The 23,836-nt window shown below is 37.8% G+C and overlaps 1 protein-coding gene across 1 annotated transcript in view; it reads left to right on the top strand.

The window, feature by feature from the left end:
• Nucleotides 1-23,836, top strand: part of TEX11 (testis expressed 11) — a gene marked incomplete at both ends in the record, with an annotated part of 339,675 nt that overhangs the window by 182,205 nt on the left and 133,634 nt on the right. The window contains 2 exons of the mRNA XM_079728048.1: nucleotides 447-532; nucleotides 6,806-6,943. Coding sequence (XP_079584174.1) covers nucleotides 447-532; nucleotides 6,806-6,943 — 224 coding nt within the window. The remainder of the gene's footprint in view (nucleotides 1-446; nucleotides 533-6,805; nucleotides 6,944-23,836) is intronic.

Below are 23,836 nucleotides of genomic sequence, written 5' to 3'. Positions count from 1 at the left end.
GTGTAAACATGGTCTTAAAGTATTTTACAAAGGCTTTAAGGTATAATTGGCCTTTCTTGGGAACTTGATCTGATCTAGTTAGTACATAATAGTATAAACACTTCTTATTAATGATTTCTAGCATTGCTGTTTGTTCATTGATAATAACATTAAGGCACCAGATGATGATCAAATTTGGAACTTAGAAAATACGTTAAAAAGAGACTAGGCTGGAAAACTATTACAGATTGATGGGCGAATTACAGTGATTCTAGCAAACTCTGATTGTATTACATAATCAATTTTGCTAGTAAATCTGAAATTGATGATGAAAACCTGCCTGAATGTCATTGTGTTTGTAGCCATTACTTAAAGATTATAGGTTCTGAAGAGCACAGTTAGTGCTCTTTATTTAATGTAATAGATCTTGATTCTTGTTTTTAGAACTTGGTTTTTTTTTTTTTCAGGTCACCAAACAGGAAGACAACTGACAACAGAATTAGTACGCTATTTACAGAACATTCTATGGAAAAAAGCTACCAAAAGTTTTGAGGTTTGGGAATAATCTATTTTCATTCTTTATATTCTTTCTTCACCCCAACAAATAAAACAATGTATTCACTGTAAAAATCATAGAGCATCAAGTACTTTAATAATCTCTTTCTGCTTAGGTACTGTCTATTTATTAAATATTTGTAATGTAGAATTTTAATGGGCATTGGACAAGAATTTATTTAAAAATACTAAGATGTGGACTTCCCTGGTGGCACAGTGGTTAAGAATCCGCCTGCCAATGTAGGGGACATGGGTTTGAGTCCTGGTCCAGGAAGATTCCACATGCCGCGGAAGCAACTAAGCCCATGAGCCTCAACTACTGAGCCTGCACTCTAGAGCCCGTGAGCCACAACTACTGAGCCCACGTGCCTAGAGCCCGTGCTCTGCAACAAGAGAAGCCACCACAATGAGAAGTCCGCGCACCACAATGAAGAGTAGCCCCCACTCACCACAACTAGAGAAAGCCCACATGCAGCAACAAAGACCCACTGCAGCCAAAAATAAATAAAGTAATTTGTTTATTTTTTAAGAAATAAACTAAAAATAAAGATACTAAGATGTGATTCATCCCCATTGGGAGTTTACAGTGTAGGGAAATGACATCACTGATATTAAGATATAGGAAAGTATAATTTTTTTTTTTTTTTTTTTTTTTTTTTTTTTTTTTTGTGGTATGCGGGCCTCTCACTGTTGTGGCCTCTCCCGTTGCGGAGCACAGGCTCCGGATGCGCAGGCTCAGCAGCCATGGCTCACGGGCCCAGCCGCTCCGCGGCATATGGGATCCTCCCAGACCGGGGCACGAACCCGTATCCCCTGCATCGGCAGGCGGACTCTCAACCACTGCGCCACCAGGGAGGCCCCAAGTATAATTTATTTTAACATGAGGAGCAAGAAAGTCAGAGGGTTTTATTTCCTTTAAAAATTGAGGTATGGAGCACAGAGGATTTTTAGGGCAGTGAAAATACTTTGAATGATACTATAAGGATGGACGCATGTCATTATCCATTTGTCTAAACCCGTAGAATGTACAACACCAAGAGTGAACCCTAATGTAAGTTCATCAGTTGTAACAAATACACCATTCTGGTAGAGGATGTTGATGATGGGGGAGGCTCTACATGTGTTGGGTCAGGAGGTATCTAGCAGATATCTGTACATTCCTCTCAATTTTGCTGTGATCCCAAAACTGCTCTTAAAAAAGCCTTTTCAAAACATTGTGGTATAATAAATACGCAAAAAAAAGTAGTAATATTTTTTCTTCTTACAAAACAGTCCAGGTTTACTGTAGAAAATTTGAAACCACAGATAAGTTTTTTAAAAAGAATAGTCATTCTTAATCCAATCACTCTTAAAATTTTATATATTGCCTTCTAATCCATATGCATTTGTGTGTGTAAGAAAGGGCATACTGTTTTAGTGGATTTCCACTTCCAACCAAAATGTAAGAGACCTGGTTGATGTCCTTGCCTGAATAACACCTTGCTCCCTCTCCCTACGTCCAAAAAAACAAGACAAAATACATGAAAAAATGGTTTTCAAGACACTGGACATTAGGCAATAGAGAATGATCTCTGGTAGATAGGAAATAAACAAGGTGAGCACTGCAGTTGTTCAGCTTACTACCTTGAGTTTCCAGGCTGTAGCATAGGAATAGAAACTGAAGTGAACTATGACATAAATCACAGCAAGATCCTTTTTGACCCACCTCCTAGAGAAATGGAAATAAGAACAAAAATAAACAAATGGGACCTAATGAAACTTAAAAGCTTTTGCACAGCAAAGGAAACCATAAACAAGATGAAAAGACAACCCTCAGAATGGGAGAAAATATTTGCAAATGAGGCAACTGACAAAGGGTTAATCTCCAAAATGTACACGTAGCTCATGCACCTCAATATCAAAAAAACAAACAGCCCAATCTAAAAAGGGGCAGAAGACCTAAATAGACATTTCTCCAAAGAAGATGTACAGATTGCCGACAAACACATGAAAGCAAGCTCAACACCACTAATCATTAGAGAAATGCCAATGAAAGCTACAATGAGGTATCACCTCACACCGGTCAGAATGGCCATCATCAAAATATCTACAAACAATAAATGCTGGAGAGGGTGTGGAGAAAAGGGAACCCCCTTGCACTGTTGGTGGGAATGTAACTTGATACAGCCACTATGGAGAACCGTATGGAGGTTGCTTAAACTAAAAATGGAACTACCATATGACCCAGCAATCCCACTCCTGGGCATATACGCTGAGAAAACCATAATTCAAAAAGAGTTATGTACCACAATGTTCGTTGCAGGTCTATTTACAATAGCCAGGACATGGAAACAACCTAAGTGTCCACTGACAGATGAATGGATAAAGAAGATGTGGCTCATATATACAATGTAATATTAGCCATGAAAAGAAAGAAATTGAGTTATTTGTAGTGATGTGGATGGACCTGGAGTCTGTCATACAGAGTGAAGTAAGTCAGAAGGAGAAAAACAAATACCATATGCTAACACATATATATGGAATCTAAAAAAAAAATGATTCTGAAGAACCTAGGGGCAGGACAGGAATAAAGACACAGATGTAGAGAATGGACTTGAGGACACAGGGACGGGGAAGGGTAAGCTGGGACGAAGTGAGAGAGTGGCATTGACATATATACACTACTAAATGTAAAATAGATAGCTAGTGGGAAGCAGCTACATCACTCGGGGAGATCAGCTCGGTGCTATGTAACCACCGAGAGGGGTGGGATAGAGTTGCAAGAGGGAGAGGATATGGGGATATATGTTTACATATACCTGATTCACTTTGTTGTACAGCAGAAACTAACCATTGTAAAGCAGTTATACTCCAATAAATATGTTAAAAGAAAAAAAAGGAAAAACTGAAGTGGATCCTAGCAGGCTTCCTAATTTGAGGAGTTGGAGCTGAGAGTCTGGGAAGACCAAGGTAGCTAGAATTCATAGGACAGAGTATCAGAGAGGAGAACAGAACAAGAAAGAGAACTCCAACAATCAGAGAATCTTTCTCAAGTGTTTAACAGAGTACTGATCAAGATAATATGGGATGAAAATACCTAAAGCCAGAGGAGTCCCCATCTAAAAGTATTAGAACAGTGCCTGGCACTCACACAGATCTGGGAATAGAACCTGTTCATACCAGCCAGACTGGAAAACTTCTAATTCATGGGGCATTGGGTAGAGAATTCAGAAAGGTCTTGTTTTGGTAGTGGGGAGTAATTAGTCGTAAACTGAGCACTGTTCCAGACCTACCTGAAAAATCATAAAAGTATGACCTGAAAGGATCAAATTGATCCCAAGGAATTTAAGTGCTTGCCAGAGTAGAGGTCAAGGATATTTACCAGAATGCAGAACTATCCAGCACCCAACAAGGTAAAGTTTATAACATCTGGCATCTGATAATAAATTACCAAGCATACAAACAGGCAGGAAAATACAACCTATAATGAAGAAAAGAAGCAACAGTTGAAACTAACATAGAAGTTAACATTAACAGAGGACATTAAAATAGCTCTTACAATTGTATTCCATATATTCAAAAAGTTAGGTAGAGACATAGAACATATAAAAGATCCAAATCAAACTTCCAGAGATGAAAAGTATGTCTAGGATCAAAAATATACTGCATAGTATTAACATCAGATTAGACATTGCAGAAGGATGGATATGTTAATTGTGGTGGTCATTTCACAGTGTATACATATATCAAAACATCTTGTTTTATACATTAAGATGCTGCAAAATAGAATGATATATATTCTTACTTTCTTTTAGAGGGTGTCTGTTTCTTTACTGAGCAAGTAAAAAATTATTTCAGAATTCCCTTCTCATATTGAATATTTTTTTCTCTCATTTTCCAGTCTTGCAGGATAATTTTTTTAACTCCCACTTCCAACACTGTAGAAGAATGTAATCTTTTTTTTTTAAGATGTTGGGGGTAGGAGTTTAGTAATTTATTAATTTATTTTTGCTGTGTTGGGTCTTCGTTTCTGTGCGAGGGCTTTCTCTAGTTGTGGCAAGTGGGGGCCAGTCTTCATCGGGTTGCGTGGGCCTCTCACTATCGTGGCCTCTCTTGTTACAAAGCACAGGCTCCAGACGCGCAGGCTCAGTAGTTGTGGCTCACAGGCCTAGTTGCTCCGCGGCATGTGGGATCCTCCCAGACCAGGGCTTGAACCCGTGTCCCCTGCATTAGCAGGCAGATTCTCAACCACTGCGCCACCAGGGAAGCCCAAAGAATGTAATCTTAATTCTAAATAGCCAAAGGCAGTGTTATACCTCCTCAGCACTGTTGTTTCTAGTAGGAAGTGAGTTTTATTCCTTTTAGGTACTAATGACTCCTGTCTTTCATTGAAAAATGTGAAGTTTCTTGGTAGGGTACAGGGGACTCATCTACCTTACCTTGGTGTGCATGAGCAATCTTAATTTTCTTATCTTAAAAAAAGTTATCCAGGTCATTTGTATTAGATTTTTCCTAATAGCTTCTTACCATTGAAAATTTTAAAGTGCCTCAAAAGTAAGAAAATATTTTTGTACAAAAACATAGCATTTAATTAAGATAGTGAAAAACCTGGAAATTTACTAAATATCTTACATTTTCTTATCCTACATAGCAACATAGATTAATATTTACAAAATGAAGTTAAATGGAAAGAATAGAAAATGAAATTGTAATATAAGGTATGATTACAACTATATAAAAATACAGAAGGGTAAAATTAAAATGGAATGTGGAAAAATGAGAAGAGCTGTATTCGAATGGTAAATTATGGGTGTTCTCTTTTAAAATTTTTATCATTGTTGTTTTAATAACTTATAAATCATATTCTGAGTTTTCTAGGGTGGCTCACCACCCTCTCAGACTCTTCATCCCATATGTGAAATTTCATTTTTTCAGCTTTATTGAGGTATAATTGACAAAATTATTGTTAAAGTGTACAATGTGATGATTTGATTTGATATACATATACATTGTGAAAGGTTTCTAATGATTTATTTAACATGTCCATCACCTCACATATTTACCTTTTTTCTTTTTGGTGAGAACATTTAAGTTCTGCTCTCTTAGCAAAATTCAGTTATACAATCCAGTATTACCAACTATAGTCACCATATATCTAATGTATATATTAGATCCTCAGACCTTTTTCATCTTATAACTGAAAGTTTGTACCCTTTTACCAACCATTCTCCATTTCCCCCACCCTCAAACCCCTGGAAAACACGACTCTACTCTGTGTTTCTATGAGTTTGACTTTTCTTTCTTTACTTCAGATTCTACATATAAGTGATACCATGCAGTGTTTGTCTTTCTCTTTCTGGCTTATATAATTTAGCATAATGTCCTCCAGGTTCATCCATGTTGTCACAAATGGCAGGATTTCATTCTTTTTTAAGGCTAATATTCCATTGTATACATAGACTGTACTTTCTCTACCCACATTCATCAGTAAACAACAACTTTGGTTGTTTCCATACCTTGGCTTGCTGCAATGAACATGGCAGTACAATTATCTCTTTGAGATAATGATTTCATTTTCTTTGGGTATCCCACACAGAAGTGGGATTACTGGATTGTATGGTAGTTCTATTTTTAATTTCTTGGGAAACCTCCAACTGTTTTCCATAGTGGCTGTACCAGTTTACATTCCCACCAACAGTGTACAAGGTTTCCCTTTTCTCTACATCCTCACTACCATTTGTTATCTCTTGTCTTTCTGATGTTAGCCATTGTAGCAGATGTGAAGTGATATCTCATTGTGGTTTGATTTGCATTTTCCTGATGATAAGTGATGTTGAGCACCTTATCATGTACCTATTGGCCATTTGTATGTCTTCTTTGGAAAAGTCAGTCCAGATCCTTTGCCCATTTTTAATCGGGTTTTGTTTTTGTTCTTGTTTTTATTTTTTGCTACTGAGTTGTAGTATTTCCTTATATATTTTGGATATTAACCCCCAAAAAATACTGCAAATATTTCCTCTGATTTCATAGGTTGCCTTTTAATTTTGTTGGTTTCCGTGAAATCTCTAATGTGAGGGAAGAGGAGAGAATATTGATTGCCACTTTATAACTTTATATTGATCAAGGCTGATAGTAAAATGCACTTAGCATTCAACTAAAGAGGATGTTGTGTTTTGGTTGCCTAAAAATGTAAACAGTGCCATTTTTTTTTTGTTTCTAAAGGTGACTTGGAACAATTAGGGTCAAATATAGAGATATCTCTGTGATTTTGTTATTTCTTTTTAAACTTTAGGTACAAGATTATGCTGATGCCCTATACTGGTACTGCTGTTCTCTGAGATTTTATGCACGTGATCAAACGTACCTGGACTTTGCCAAGCTACAGAGGCACGTGGCTTCTTGTTACATGCATTTGGAACAACTTGATAAGGTCCTTTGATTTATCTGTTTTTCAAAGGCAGCAAATGTTGTTATGCGCAGTAGCAGAGAGATGGTTGTAGTGGTGTGACTTCTTGGCTGTTAGGTTAGGATGTCTGAGAGTTATTTCATACAGAACAAAGTCAAATTGATATTTTCCTGACTTGCACACTATAAACATTAATGAATGGAACTTCCCAAAAGGTGAGAAAATTTGGAGACTCTTAATTCCATTACTTACTGTTTATTTTTAACACCCTGTTCTGAAAGGTAATATATCATTGCAATTCATGAACAAACTTATCTGCTGCTAACCATCTGCAGTATTGTCCTTTGAAGCAGAATAAATTTTAAGGTACACATGTTTTTGGGTCAAGCATTCAGTGAGAGCAAACACTTGGATGAAATTTGTTCTTTTACTTTCTGGGTTATCTTTTGCCTTTCCAACCAATCTAAAAAAATGTTCAGCATTTGATTTCTTATCAGGACAAAATTCTAGAGGTAAAAGGGATAAAACTTGCTTGAGGATAGAGCCATTCATGCTCCCCAAAGCATTTGGGACATTTCTTCCTTTGGTTATCATATAGTATGCACATAATGGGGTGGGGCGTATTGTCTTGTGGTAAGACGAAAAACAAGAAGTACAAGTATGGATCCAGATAAAATATGAAGGTTTTTGTTGCTTTTTAAGTTTTAATAACAAATTTAGGGGAAAATATGTGATTAAGGGTTGTAATTTTAGACATTTTCTTTGAAGATTTGTTTACTTTGAAGGGTTGTTTACCTTAATAAATACTTCAGATTTTATTTCAAAAGAATATTTACCACTAAGTTTGTTTGTTATAAATTCACAGTCCTGAAAGAGAAGCTGAAAGGTTACTTAATTCATCGTATTTCTACACAGGCCAGCATTTAAGTGTTTCAGAAAGATGGTTGACTGCTGTTTACTTAAAGACCTGAAAAGAAGATGTCACATAGATTTTGTTACCTAATTCATTATATTTCTGCTCAGAATACCGTTACCTATTTCAGAAAGGTAGTTTCCTACTGCTTACTTACAGACCTGTAAAGAAGGTAATCACAAAGCTTTTGTAACTCTATGATTTATGTTAACCTGGCAGATTGGGAAGGACCTGGACCTGGAGCTAGACATGCCAACTGGGGGGGTGGATACATCTGCAGGCCAAGGAAGGATATCTAATCACCTAGTCAAGATAGAAAGAACATAGTATGAGATACTGTGATAGTCTCTGAAGTTACAGAGATGAACAAGTTGCCTTTGACTCAGCCAAGCAGCTGGCATCAGGGTATCCTAATGGGCAGATCAGAAGATTATGGCAATGGGGGAAATTTAAGTATTGGAAAGATTCCATAAGTTAGGCACATAGGTAGTTGGCATCACATAAGCACATCAGCAGGGAACAGGTCTTCAATCATAGAGATTTGGACTCAGATGCAGGGCTCAAATCTTTGCATCACTGGGGGTATGTGTAGATAGTCTAGAAAGAGCAAGGTCGAGCTCCAAACCTAAAGTGAAAGGAACATGAGGCTCTTTTTAAGAGTGGAGCTCAGGCATAGGGAGCCAGACTGGGATGCAATTACTGGAAAAAGAATACAAAGTGAATAGATGATACAGTCTTCTAAGACTTGAAGCACTGCTTCTTAAATTTCCTCTAACTAATGTGAAGTTTGGTCCTAGAGCCTAGTGTAGGACTGAACCTATAATTGGGAGTTCAAATGGTATTAGTAGTAAGGAGGGGAAGAAGAAGAGAGCAGGCAACCAGGCAGGTCCTAATATGTATACTCAGTTTGTGATTATATCATTTAAGGCCAGATTGCCTTGTTGATTACTGTTAGTATATTTCTCCATTTCATCCTTCCTGTCTTAAACTTAGCAGACATTGATTTGATACCTCCATATGTAAGGAATACTCTACTGTGCACTAAGACAGATGAAGAAAGGTGAAACAGTTACACAGTTCATCATATTTTACTATTTTGCTATTGCCACCTAGTCTTGTTAATTTTTATTGTCTGCTTTTTTCACTCCTTCCCTTGATTTACTTGAGTACTGTTCAGAAATTTTGTGAAACCATATTTATTGAATCTGCTAAAATTTCTTAGTTTTCATATAAGCACTAAGTAAAACTGACTCTTGTTGACTTTCTGTCATACTCCTCACCAATCCTTGGTGATTCCAAAACATTTTTTTTATCCCTAAGCCCCTATGCCTTATCCTTCCTTTTAGCAGAAAACCTTATCTTCTAATTTCCTGGGCTTGTAGCCACTGACATGAACTTCATCACCTTCTCTCTTTATCCATTCTTCTCCCTTATCTCTGAGAAAGAAGTTACTTTCCCAGGGGACCTTCCCTACAAATCTCAACCCTAACTCTTTCATCTTTCTCTCTCTACTGTTTCTTTCCCCTGTCACTACAATTATTTTTAGGCCTTCTTTATTCAAAAACCTTTCTTCAACCTTGTCATCCTCCCCAAATTATAGTTCGTCCTTCCTTTCATCACCAAACTTTATAACCTAAAATTACTGCCTATATATTTTTTAGTATTCATTCATTCAAAAAATATTTATTAACTGTCTACTACATGTTAAATACTGTCCTAGGCAAACAGACAAAACCCCCTACCCCCACAGAGTTTATATTCTACTAGGAGAGACAGACAATAAAAAGATAAATATTATGGTATATTAGAGAGGTCAGCAAATTTTCTATACAGAACCACATAGTAAATATTTTAGATTTTCTAGACCATACAGTCTCTCTTGCAGCTACTCAACTCTAATGTTGTACCATGAAAGTAGGTGTAGACCATATGTAAACAAATTGGCATGGCTTTGTTCCAACAAAACTTTATATTTAGGAACACTGAAATTTGAATTTCATATAATTTTTTGTGTCATAAAGTATCTTTTTTTAAATTTTTTTCAGCCTTTTAAAAAAGTAAAACTTAGCTTGATAGATGGTAGGCTGGATGGAGCCCAAAGGCCATAGTTTGCTGACCCTGTTATATTAGATATTGATAAGTGTTAAAGAGAAAACTAAGTAGGAAAGGGTAGTATTAAATGTTATAGAGGAGGAATGAAGGGTTGGAATTCTAGACAAGGTGGCCAGAGGGGGCCTCAGTGAGAAGGTAGTTTTTGAGTACAGACCTGAGGAAATGAGGGATATGGCTATGAGGATACCTTTAAAAAGAGCATTCCAGACAGAGGGAGCAGCAGACGCAAAGGCTCTGGTGTGTGGGGTAGGAGCATATATGTGGTGTTTGAGGAACGGCAAAGAGACTAGTATGGCTGGAGCAGAGGGAGTATTAGGGAAAACAGGAGATGTGATCAAGGAAGTAGTGGGGAAACAGATCACGTAAGAAAGACATTGTAGTTCATTGTAATGATTTGTGTCATTAAGTCTAAGTGAGATGGGGAGCCAGTGGGAGGGTTTGGGGCACAGGAGTGTCAAGATCTGACTTGCATTTTAATAAAATCACTCGGCCACTGTGTTGAATAGACTGAGCTGGATGCAAGGGTGGAAGTAGGGAGACCAGTTAGGAGGCCACTGAAATAATCTAGGCAAGAGATGATGGTGGCATGGACCAGGATGAAGGAAGTATGGTTGGTGAGAAGTGGTCAGATTCTGTATAGAATATGAAAATAAAGCTGACAGAATTCTCTGACAAACCAGATGTAGGATAAGAGAGAAAAAAAGAGACAAGAATGACTCTTAAGGTTTTTGGCCTCACCACCTACTTCCCTCTTGATGATTTTTACATCTGATTCTATAAACTGCTCTTTTGAATATCACTAGCGACCTTTTTTTTAAAATAAATGTATTTATTTTTGGCTGCATTGGGTCTTTGTTGCTGAGCACGGGCTTTCTCTAGTTGCGGCGAGCAGGGGCTACTCTTCATTGCGGTGCGCGGGCTTCTCGTTGGGGTGGCTTCTCTTGTTGCGGAGCACGGGCTCTAGGCATGTGGGCTTCAGTAGTTGTGGCTAACGGGCTCTAGAGCGCAGGCTCAGTAGTTGTGGCGCACGGGCTTAGTTGCTCCACGGCATGTGGGATCTTCCTGGACCAGGGCTCGAACCCATGTCCCCTGCATTGGCAGGCGGATTCTTGACCACTGCACCACCAGGGAAGCCCCGCTAGTGACCTTTTAATGATTAAGTCATGATTTTTTCCCTCAGTCCATTTTGTCCTCTGGTCTCTCTAGCATGAGAGAATATAACACTACTTTTTCCTTCTAGAAACTTTCTCTTTGGCTTCTAATGACATACTTGCTTTTTTTTTATTGAAGTATAGATGATTTACAGTGTTGTGTTGTTAGTTTCTGGTGTACAGCAAAGTGATTCAGATATATCTATATATATATATATCTTTATCATATTCTTTTCCATTATGGTTTATTACAAGGTATTGAATATAGTTCCCTGCATTATACAGTAGGACCTTGTTGTTTTATCTGTTCTATGTATAGTAGTTTGTATCTGCTAATCTCAAACTCCTAATTTATCCCTCCCCCCCCTTCCTCTTTGGTAATTGTTAGTTTGTTTTCTGTGTATGACATACTCTCTTAATCCTATTGCTCTGACTGTTCCTTTTTTATTTATGTTCTTGGTAGTCTCTTTTCCCAAATAAATGTTGGATGAGGGCAGGTACTGTTTATCTCATTCTCCATTTTATCCTTAACACCCATGAACATGCTTGGTACATGGTAAGTTTTCAGTAAACATCTGTAGAATTTATTCTCTGCTCCCTTCTTTTATTTCTGTTGTACACTATCCCCTCAGAAATTCATCAACTGTTTTCTTAGCTTCAGCTCTCCATACGCAAATCTATATCTCTAGCCCTGATCTCTCTCATAGCCCACATCTACTTTTCTACTGTCTTTGGGTATATACAGCTATCTAAAACTGAAATCTTATATTCATGGATTCCTTCTTCTCCCCCTATATTCAGTCGTGTGCCACATCTGGTCAATTCTACCTCTGCAGTATTTTTGCCAGCTGTCTCCCCTTCCATCTTTACCTCACTACCCTAGTCCAAGCCCTCATTACCTCTAAGACTGCTGGAATAATCTAACTGATTATTGTATCTTGCTCAATAATTTTCAGTGGCACCCTGTAAATAAAGACCAAATTCCTTAGACTTAAGGTCCTCCATAATCTTTATGTATTTATTTTTAAACTTAAAAAAAATCTATTGTAGTATAATTGCTTTACAATGTTGTGTTAGTTTCTGCCGTATAACAAAGTGAATCAGCTATACATATACATATATTACTATATCCGCTCCCTCTTGCGTCTCCCTCCCACCCTCCCTATCCCACCCCTCTAGGTGGTCACAAAGCACACAGCTGATCTCCCTGTGTGATGTAGCTGCTTCCCACTAGCTATCTATTTTACATTTGGTAGTGTATATATGTCAGTGCTACTCTCTCCCTTCGTCCCAGCTTACCCTTCCCTCTCTCTGTGTCCTCAAGTCCATTCCTATGTCTGCATATTTATTCCTGTCCTGCCGTTAGATTCATCAGAACCATTTTTTTATATTCCATATACATGTGTTAGCATATGGTATTAGTTTTTCTGTTTCTGACTTACTTCATTCTGTATGACAGACTCTGGGTCCATCCACCTCACACAAATAACTCAATTTCGTTTCTTTTTATGGCTGAGTAATATTCCATTGTATACATATATATGCTACATCTTCTTTATCCATTCATCTGTCAGTGGACACTTAGGTTGCTTCCACGTCCTGGCTATTGTAAATAGAGCTGCAGTGAACATTGTGGTACATGACCCTTTTTGAATTATGGTTTTCTCACGGTATATGCCCAGGAATGGGATTGCTAGGTCATGTGGTAGTTCCATTTTTAGTTTTTTAAGGACTCTCCATAAGGTTCTCCATAGTGGCTGTATCAATTTACATTCCCACCAACAGTGCAAGAGGGCTCCCTTTTCTCCACACCCACTCCAGCATTTATTGTTTCTAGATTTTTTGATGATGGCGATTCTGACCAGTGTGAGATGATATCTCATTGTAGTATTGATTTGCATTTCTCTAATGATTAGTGATGTTGAGCATCCTTTCATGCGTTTGTTGGCAATCTGTATGTCTTCTTTGGAGAAATGTCTGTTTAGGTCCTCTGCCCATTTTTGGATTGGGTTGTTTGTTTTTTTGTTATAGAGGTACATGAGCTGCTTGAATATTCTGGAGATTAATCCTTTGTCAGTTGCCTCATTTGCAAATATTTTCTCCCATTCTGAGGGTTGTCTTTTGGTCTTGTTTACGGTTTCCTTTGCTGTGCAAAAGCTTTGAGGTTTCATTAGGTCCCAGTTGTTTATTTTTCTTTTTATTTCCATTTCTCTAGGAGGTGGGTCAAAAAGGATCTTGCTGTGATTTATGTCAAAGAGTGTTCTTCCTTTGTTTTCCTCCAAGAGTTTTATAGTGTCTGGCCTTACGTTTAGGTCTTTATCCATTTTGAGTTTATTTTTTGTATGGTGTTAGGAAGTGTTCTAATTTCATTCTTTTACAAGTGGCTGTCCAGTTTTCCAAGCACCACTTACTGAAGAGGCTGTCTTTTCTCCATTGTATATTCTTGCTTCCTTTATCAAAGATAAGGTGACCATATGTGCATGGGTTTACCTCTGGGCTTTCTAACCTGTTCCGTTGATCTATATTTGTGTTTTTGTGCCAGTACCGTACTGTCTTGATCACTGTAGCTTTGTAGTATAGTCTGATGTCTGGGAGTCTGATTCCTCCAGCTCCATTTTTGTTTCTCAAGATTGCTCTGGCTATTTGGAGTATTTTGTGTTTCCAACAAATTGTGAAATTTTTTCTTCTAGTTCTGTGAAAAATGCCCATGGTAGTTTGATAGGGATTGCATTGAATCTGTAGATTGCTTTGGGTATTAGTCATTTTCACAATGTTGATTCTTCCAATCCAGAAACATGGTATATCTCTACATCGGTTTGTATCATCTTTGATTTCTTTCATCAGTCTTATAATTTTCTGCATACAGGTCTTTTGTCTCCTTAGGTAGGTTTGTTCCTAGGTATTTTATTCTTTTCATGGCAATGGCAAATGGGAGTGTTTCCTTATTTACTCTTGCAGATTTTTCATCCTTAGTGTATAGAAATGCAAGATATTTCTGTGCATTAATTTTGTATCCTGCTACTTTACCAAATTCATTGATTAGCTCTAGTAGTTTTCTGGTAGCATCTTTAGAATTCTCTATGTGTAGTATCATGTCATCTGCAAACAGTGACAGCTTTACTTCTTCTTTCCAATTTGGATTCCTTTAATTTCTTTTTCTTCTCTGATTGCTGTGGCTAAAACTTCCAAAGCTGTGTTGAATAATAGTAGTGAGAGTGGGCATCCTTGTCTTGTTCCTGATTTTAGAGGAAATGGTTTCAGTTTTTCACCACTGAGAATGATGTTGGCTGTGGGTTTGTCATATATTGCCTTTATTATGTTGCGGTAGGTTCCCTCTATGCCTACTTTCTGGAGAGTTTTTATCATAAATTGGTGTTGAATTTTGTCAAAAGCTTTTTCTGCATCTATTGAGATGATCATATGGATTTGTCCTTCACTTTATTAATATGGTGTATCACATTGATTGATTTCTGTATACTGAAGAATCCTTGCATTCCTGGGATAAACCCCACTTGATCATGGTGTATGATCCTTTTAATGTGCTGTTGGATTCTGTTTGCTAGTATTTCGTTGAGGATTTTTGCATCTATGTTCATCAGTGATATTGGGCTGAAGATTTATTTTTTTGTGACATCTTTGTCTGGTTTTGGTATCAGGGTGATGGTGGCCTCGTACAATGAATTTGGGAGTGCTCCTCCCTCTGCTATAGAGTTTGAGAAGGATAGGTGTTAGCTCTTCTGTAAATGTTTGATAGATAGAATTTACCTGTGAAGCCATCTGGTCCTGGGCTTTTGTTTGCTAGAAGACTTTTAATCACAGTTTCAATTTCAGTGCTTGTGATTGGTCTGTTCATATTTTCTGTTTCTTCCTGGTTCAGTTTCGGAAGGTTGTGCATTTCTGAGAATTTGTCCATTTCTTCCAGGTTGTCCATTTTATTGGCATATTGTTGCTTGTAATAATCTCTCATGATCCTTTGTATTTCTGCAGTGTCAGTTGTTACTTCTCCTTTTTCATTTCTAATTCTATTGATTTGAGTCTTCTCCCTTTTTTTCTTCATGAGTCTGCCAAATGATTTATCAATTTTGTTTATAGTCTTAAAGAACCAGCTTTTAGTTTTATTGATCTGTGCTATAGTGTCCTTCATTTCTTTTTCATTTCTTTCTGATGTGATCTTTATGATTTCTTTCCTCTACTAACTTTGGGTTTTTTTTGTTCTTCTTTCTGTAATTGCTTTAGGTGTAAGGTTAGGTTGTTTATTTGAGATGTTTCTTGTTTCTTGTGGTAGGATTGTATTGCTATAAACTTCCCCCTTAGAACTGTTTTTGCTGCATCCCATAGGTTTTGGGAAGTCGTGTTTTCATTGTCATTTGTTTCTAGGTATTTTTTGATTTCCTCTTTGATTTATTCAGTGACCTCTTGGTTATTTAGTAGTGTATTGTTTAGCCTCCATGTGTTTGTATTTTCTACAGATTTTTTTTTACTGTAATTGATATCTAGTTTCATTGCTTTGTGATCGGGAAAGATACTTGATACAATTTCATTTTTTTGAATTTACCAAGGCTTGATTTGTGACCTAAGATGTGATCTATCCTGGAGAATGTTCCATGGGCACTTGAGAAGAAAGTGTATTCTGTTGTTTTTGGATGGAATGTCCTATTAATATCAATTAAGTCCATTTTGTTTAATGTGTCATTTAAAGTTTGTGTTGCCGTATTTTTTTCATTTTGGATGGTCTATTCATTGGTGAAAGTGGGGTGTTAATGTCCCCTACGATTATTGTGTTACTGTCTATTTTTCCTTTTTTGGCTGTTAGCATTTGCCTTATGTATTGAGGTGCTCCTATGTTGGGTGCATAAATATTTACAATTGTTATATCTTCTTCTTGGATTGATCCCTTCATCATTATGTAGTGTCCTTCTTTGTCTCTTGTAATAGTTTTTGTTTTAAAGTCTATTTTGTCTGATATGAGAATTACTACTCCAGCTTTCTTTTGCTTTCCATTTGCCTGGAATATCTTTTTCCATCCCCTCACTTTCAGTCTTCATGTGTCCCTAGGTCTGAAGTAAGTCACTTGTAGACAGCATATATACAGGCCTTGTTTTTTACCCATTCAGCCAGTCTATGTGCTTTGGTTGGAGCATTTGATCCATTTACATTTAAGGTAATTATTGATATGTATGTTCCTATTACCATTTTCTTAATTGTTTTGGGTTTGTTTTTGTAAGTCTTTTCCTTCTCTTGTGTTTCCTGCCTTTAGGATTTGTTGTAAAGCTGGTTTGGTGATGCTGAATTCTCTTAACTTTTGCTTTGTCTGTTAGTGTTTCAATTTCTCCATCACATCTGAATGAGATCCTTGCTGGGTAGAGTAATCTTGGTTGTAGGTTTTTCCCTCTCATCACTTTAAATATGTCCTGCCACTCCCTTCTGGCTTGCAGAGTTTCTGCTGAAATATCAGCTGTTTTCCTTATGGGGATTCCCTTGTATATTGTTTGTTGCTTTTCCCTTGCTGCTTTTAATATATTTTCCTTGTATTTAATTTTTGATAGTTTGATTAATATTTGTCTTGACGTATTTCTCCTTGGATTTATCATGTATGGGATTTCTGTGCTTTCGGAACTTGGTTGACTATTTCTTTTCTCATATTAGTGAAGTTTTCAACTGTAGTCTTTTCAAATATTTTCTCACTCCCTTTCTTTTTCTCTTCTTCTTCTGGGACCCATATAATTCAAATGTTTGTACGTTTAATGTTGTCCCAGAAGTCTCTAAGACTGTCCTCAATTCTTTTCATTATTTTTTCTTTATTCTGCTCTGTGGTAGGTATTTCCACTATTTTATCTTCCAGGTCACTTACCCGTTCTTCTGCCTCAGTTATTCTGGTATTGCTTCCTTCTAGAGAATTTTTAATTTCATGTATTGTGTTGTTCATCATTGTTTGTTTGGTCTTTGGTTCTTTTAGGTCCTTGTTAAACTTTTTTTAAATTTTCTCCATTCTATATCCAAGATCTTGGATCAACTTTACTATCATTGCTCTGAATTGTTTTTCAGGTAGACTGCCTATTTCCTCTTCATTTGTTTGGTCTGGTGGGTTTTTACGTTGCTTCTTCTTCTGCTGTGTGTTTCTCTGTCTTCTTATTTTGTTTAATTTACTGTGTTTGGGGTCTCCTTTTCGGAGGCTGAAGGTTCTTAATTCCTGTTGTTTTTGGTGTCTGCCCCTAGTGGGTGAGGTTTGTTCAGTGTCTTCTGTAGGCTTCCTGGTGAAGGGGCTGTTGCTTGTGTTCTGCTGGGTGGGGCTGGCTCTTGTCTTTCCAGTGGGCAGGGCTGCATCTCGTGGTATGTTTTGGGGTGTCTGTGAACTTAGTATGATTTTAAGCAGCCTGTCTGCTAATGGGTGGGGTTGTGTTCCTGTCTTGCTAGTTGTTTTTCATGGGGCATCCAGCACTGGAGCTTGCTGGACGCTGGGTGGAGTTGGGTTTTAGCATTGAGAAGGAGATCTCTGGGAGAGCTCTCACCAACTGATATTATGTGGGGCCGGGAGGTCTCTGGTTGTCCAGTGTCCTGAACTCGGCTCTCCCACCTCAGAGGCTCAGGCCTGACCCCAGGCCGGAGCACCAAGACCCTGTCAGCCACACAGCTCAGAAGAAAAGGGAGGGGAAAAAAGAAAGAAAAAAATAATTAAAAATAAAATAAAATTATTAAAATAATTTTTTTTTAAAAAAAGGAACAACCAAACCAATAAACAAATCTGTCAATGAAGAGAAATGCTAAAAACTATACTAACATAAACGTAAAAATCAGAAACAAGTCAGCCGCAGACAGCAAACCGCAAGTCTACAGTTGCTCCCAAAGTCTACCACCTCAGTTTTGGGTTGATTCGTTGTCTCTTCAGGTATTCCACCGATGCAAGGCACCTCAAGTTGATTGTGGGGATTTAGTCTGCTGTTCCTGATGCTGCACGGAGAAATTTTCCTTTTTCTTCTTTGTTCACACAGTTCCTTGAGTTTAGCTTTGGTTTTGGCTCCACCTCTGCATGTAAGTTGTCCTCAGGCTTCTCTTCCTGCCCAGACAGGACGATGTTAAAGCAGCGGCTGATTAAGGTGCTCTGGCTCACTCATGGTGGGGGAGGGGGGGTACAGTAGTTTTAATTGGAATGCAGGGCGAGCCTGTGGCAGCAGAGGCCAGTGTGACGTTACAACAGCCTGAGGCATGCCTTGTGTCCTCCTGGGGAAGTTGTCCCTGGATCATGGGACCCTGGCAGTGGTGGGTTGCACAGGCTCTTGGGGGGCGGTGTGGATAGTGACCTGTGTGCTTGCACACAGGCTTCTTGGTGGCTTCAGCAGCAATGTTAGCATTTCATGCCCATGTCTGGTGTCTGAGCTGATAGCTGCAGCTCGCGCCTGTCTCTGGAGCTCATTTAGGTGGTGCTCGCCATCTGTGGTCAGACAGGAAAGGAATCCCTTCTCCTCGTGCTCCCCGAAACAATGGTTTCTTGCCTCTTATTCAGGACTGGAGTTTTTCCCAGATTCCCTCTCGGCTAGCTGTGGTGCACTAGCCCCCTTCAGGCTGTGTTCACGCAGCCTTCCCCAGTCCTCTCCCTGGGGTCTGACCTCCAAAGCCTGAGCCTTAGCTCCCAGCCCCCACCCGCCCCACCCCACTCCGGTGGTTGAGCAGACAAGCCTGTCAGGCTGATGAGTGCTGGTCGGCACCAATGCTCTGTGCGGGAATCTCTCTGCTTTGCCCTCTGCACCCCTGTTGCTGCGTTCTCCTCTGTGGCTCTGAAGCTCCCCCCCCCGCCCATCCCCCATCTCCGCCAGTGAAGGGGCTTCCTAGTGTGTGGAAACTTTTCCTCCTTCACGGCTCCCTCCCAGAGGTGCAGGTCCTGTCCCTATTCTTTTGTCTCTGTTTTTTCTTTTTTCTTTTGTCCTACCCAGGTATGTGGGGAGTTTCTTGCCTTTTGAGAAGTCTGAGGTCTTCTACCAGCATTCAATAGGTGTTCTGTGGGAGCTGTTACACATGTAGATGGTTTTTTTTTTCTTTTTTATTTTTTTGCGGTACGCGGGCCTCTCACTGTTGTGGCCTCTCCCGTTGCGGAGCACAGGCTCCAGACGTGCAGGCCCAGCGGCCATGGCTCACGGGCCTAGCCACTCCGCAGCACGTGGGATCTTCCTGGACCGGGGCACGAACCCGTGTCCCCTGCATCGGCAGGCGGACTCTCAACCACTGCGCCACCAGGGAAGCCCTGTAGATGTATTTTTGATGTATTTGTGAGGAGGAGGGTTATCTCCACGTCTTACTCCTCTTCCATCTTGAAGGTCCCCTCCTCCATAATCTTTAAATAAAATAATCCTCTATTATTTCCTCTACACGTGTACTATGTTTGTTCCCAACTGGAGTACCTGCTGCTTCCTAACCATGATCTATGCTTTTCTACCTCTGTAACTTCATCCATGCTTCTCTGTTGCAAATTACGTCTTCCATGCATCCCTACCTTTTGAAATTCCTTTTTGAAAGCTTAGATCCTAATGAGAGTCTAAGGAAATTTCTGAGTCTTGGTCTTCCTCTAAGAATTTGTAACACTTCTATTTATACCTTGGTACTTATGTTCTGCCTTGTATTCTAGTTGTTTTTATACCTGTCTTAGCTCCCTATTAAATCGCTTTCTCCTTGAAGATGGGACCATATCTTATCTTTATTTTGTCTGATGTCTAGTATAGAGCCTAATGCATAGTAAGCACTCATTACATCAAAAAAATAGTCATGGAGACTCCATAAATACCTGTGAATCAGGTTCCCTAATACAGGAATTAGGAATATCCTTGCTACTGTGGATAATTGGAAATTAAAAGTGATCAAGATCTGTGAGTGCCTTTGATTACCAGAACTGAATGAGATTATGTTATTTTAAAAGTCACCCCATTATTCCTTTCTCTAGCTCAGTTCCTTTCTTTTCAACATGAAATATTGAATCATAGGTGAGAAGTTAATTTGGGTGGGTTAAAGAATTTGGAGAATATCTTCCTCTGAACTCTTAGTAGATTATGTTACAGATTCATCAGTTTATGCATTTGGTGACATCATTTTGAGATAACAATGCTAAATTTAGCTAACTTCTTTAGTTTATTTTCTAATCCATATAAATGTAAATTTTTAATTGCCATTATCTGTTGAGTATCCCACCTCAGAGTATCCCACCTCTTGAGTATCTCCAGTACATTTTATGAGGCAATATTAGACTACGTAGTTTCATAGACATCAACTCTACCTTTGAGGAATTTATAGCACCTTAAGCCCAATAACCTGATTTTATTATATTATTTTTGAAGAATTTAAAGTGTTTCATTTGTGAAAGTCATAGGTTTGCATGGACAGACTTAACATGGAAGAAATGAACTTGGGTTACAAGTATAGGAGCGATTTATCACAACTTGATATAATGGGATTTGCTGCAAATCATAATGAAGTTTAATTTTTGTTAAGAGAGAGATAATGGATTGTTTTGGTGATAGTCTGTAAGTTCATAGTAATACACAATGGGGTACTCTTTAACTCAGTACAGAAATTCCATCCTCAGCTTGCAGCTGCAGTTTAGGTACATGGATGTCATTGGTATTACTATAGATTGATAAAACTAAAGCATAACCTCAAAGCACAGTATGGTCATAAGATCTACAACAGCCCTAAGATTCGACTATTTAATAGAATATGTATATGGCTTAAAATGAAAACAACCACGACTCATGTGCTGGTTTTATATTGGTTCTGTTTGCTATATGAAGTTCTAAAAATCATGCCTTTCCATTATAGGAGTGAAAATGAGCTTGTGATCAGCAGAAGTAAACTAGTAATGTTCACTAGATGGCACTGTGGCCTCTGTTTGCACTATAATAGCTCACTGATGATTTTGAAGTGATTTTGTGATGCTTTGGCTGTTATAGCCTTTCCCACAAATGTTTCTGTATGGATGTAAAAGAAAATTAGCACTTACGTAACCATGAGATGAAGGTCAACTGTGACTCATTCTTGGTACAGCCATAGTGTAAAAACACTCTAATTTAGCTTTTAAGTCAACAAATATTTATTGAATACCTAATCTATGCCTCGTACTATAGAACAAGTAGAAGACATGATCCTTTCTATAGATAAGCTTAAAATATTTTTGTTAAAACAAGATTTACACGTGTGAAATAGTTAGAAAGTAAGAAGTTTGCAATTGAATATCAAATTGTGTGGTATATACCATATGAATTTAGAATAATAATACGTAGATGAGGACCTTTTGTGAATATTGATTGAATGTACATATGACCTAAAACTGAGTAAGTAATGTGTTAGAAAACAAAGTCAGATCTGAAGGCACCTCAACAGGCTGAAATGATGAGCCCATTTAAAAAAGATGAAGACCAACAGGGAACAACAAAACACCTTATACTTAGATCCCTAAAACCAACTGTATAAGAACAGAATAGATGAAATGTGGCTTAATAGCAGCATACGTGGAACATTTGGGTTTATTGGTTGACTGTAAGCTCAACATAAGCCAATAATGCTAAGAATGTTCATTGAAATTAAGTAGCATCAGTAGAAATATAATATATAGAAGAGTGGTCATCACCCTGTATTCTGCTCTGGTTGCAGCATACCTGAAGTATTGTGTTGAACGGCGGGGGGGGGCAACACTCTTGAAGGAGGATGTTGACAAACCCTAATGTGTCAGGGGGAAGGCACTCAGGATGGTGAGAAACCCAAAACCATCTTATTTGAAGAATAGTTAAAGGAAATATGGATGTTAAACTTGGAAAATGGAAGATTTAGGAAGAACATGATAGCTCCCTCCTAATATTTGAATGGCTATCAGGGAGAAAAGAATTCGATTTATTCCATGCATGTTTCCATAGGTGAGACCTACAAGGAGTGAGATTTCAGGTAATTATAAGGAAACTCTGTCTAATAATTAGACCTGTCCAAAAACTGAAATGGGCTCAAGGTATTTAAGCAGAGATTGAATGACTACTTGGTGTGAATGTTAAAGAGACGATTCAGGCATCAGAAGAATTTTTGACTGAGAGAACTTTGAGGTCTTTTCCAACCATATTGCCTTAAGATATCAGATAATATGATGAAAATCTATAATAGTCAAAGAAGATTTTGTAGGTTTATAAGTTCATAGATCATTGAATTTTAGAACTAAAGAGACCTTTAGAAATCATTTTAATTTCTTTTAAAAATCAAATTTATTGAAGTATAATTTACATTTAAAACACTAATTTTAAATATACTGTTAGATGATTTTGATGTATATATATCCCAGTGGACACAGTTCACCAATCTATATATAGAATACTTTCATTACCCTAAAAGATTTCCTTGTGCTCCTTCCCAGTCAATCCCCATCTCTACTCCCAGCCCCAGGCAATGACTGATATGCTTTCTATTACTATTGATTAGATTATATTTTCTAGATTTTCATATAAATGGAATCATACAGTACATAGGGGTTTTTTGGGAGTGGGGATCTGGCTGCTTTCACTCAAGATAATGTTTTGGAGAGTCACTCATCTGTTGATGGACCTTTTGACTGTTCCCACTTTGAGGCTATTATAAATGAAACTACTATGAACTATCAAGGTAAAAGTCTGTATGGATATTTGTTTTGATTTCTCTTGGGGAAATATCTAGAAGTAGAGTTGCTGGGTCATATGGTAAGTGTATTTCTAAGTTTATAAGAAGCCATCCAGCTGTTTTCCAAAGGAATTATGCCATTTTACATTCTTGCCAGCAATGAATGAGAGTTCCAGTTCATTCACATCTTTGTCAATGTATGGTATCTTTTGTGTTACCTTAAGAATCTTAGTAGGTGTGTTGTGGGATTTCTTTTAATAACATCAAATTTATTGTACTTTTCTTTTATGGTTTATGTTTATTGTGTCCTAAGAAATCTTTGTCTGTCCGAAGATGGCAAATTTTTTCTTCTATGCTTTCTTCTATAAATTTTACAGTTTTTAGCTTTTATGTTTTGGCCTGTGATCCATTTTGAGTGTGTGTGTGTGACAGAGAGAGAGAAAGAAAAAGATAAAGATAAAGGTTCATTTTTTCCCATATAGATATGTTGTTCTAACCCCAGTGTTGAAAGACTATTCTTACCCAGTTGAATTACTTGGTACTTATGTCAAAAATCAGTAATTGATAAGTATTTGGCTCTGCCTCTGTACTCTGTTCTGTTGCTTCTATGTGTCCATCCTTATGCTAATAACTCACTTTCTTGATTATTGTAGTTTTATAGTAAGTCTTAAAATCAAGCTGTGTAAGTCCTTGACTTTGTTCTTTTTCATAATCTTTTGGCTACTCTAAGTCCTTTATATTTTTACACGAATTGTAAAAGCAGCCTGTTAATTACTCCAAAAGTGCCTGGTGGGGTTTTTACTGGGATTGCATTGAATCTATAGGTCATTTTGAGAACAGTTAACATCATAATACTTTTGTGTTCTAACCCATTAACACAGCGTAGCTCTCTATTTAGGTCGTCTTTAATTTCTCTCATCAATAGCTTATACTTTTCAGCATAAAAATCTTGCACATATTTTGTTAACTTTATCCCAAAGAATTCATGTTTTGATGAAGTTGCAAATGGTATTACTCTATTAATTTTAATTTCCAGTTTTTCATTGCTAGTATATAGAAATAAAATTGATTTTTTAAAATTATGGTAAAATTTACCATCTTAACTATTTTTAAGTGTACAGTTCA

The sequence above is a fragment of the Hyperoodon ampullatus genome (assembly GCF_949752795.1).
Source record: "Hyperoodon ampullatus genome assembly, chromosome: X".
Taxonomy (NCBI): domain Eukaryota; kingdom Metazoa; phylum Chordata; class Mammalia; order Artiodactyla; family Ziphiidae; genus Hyperoodon; species Hyperoodon ampullatus.
The sequence above is the reverse complement of the archived record's forward strand: the minus strand, read 5'-3'. Positions and strand labels throughout refer to the sequence as shown.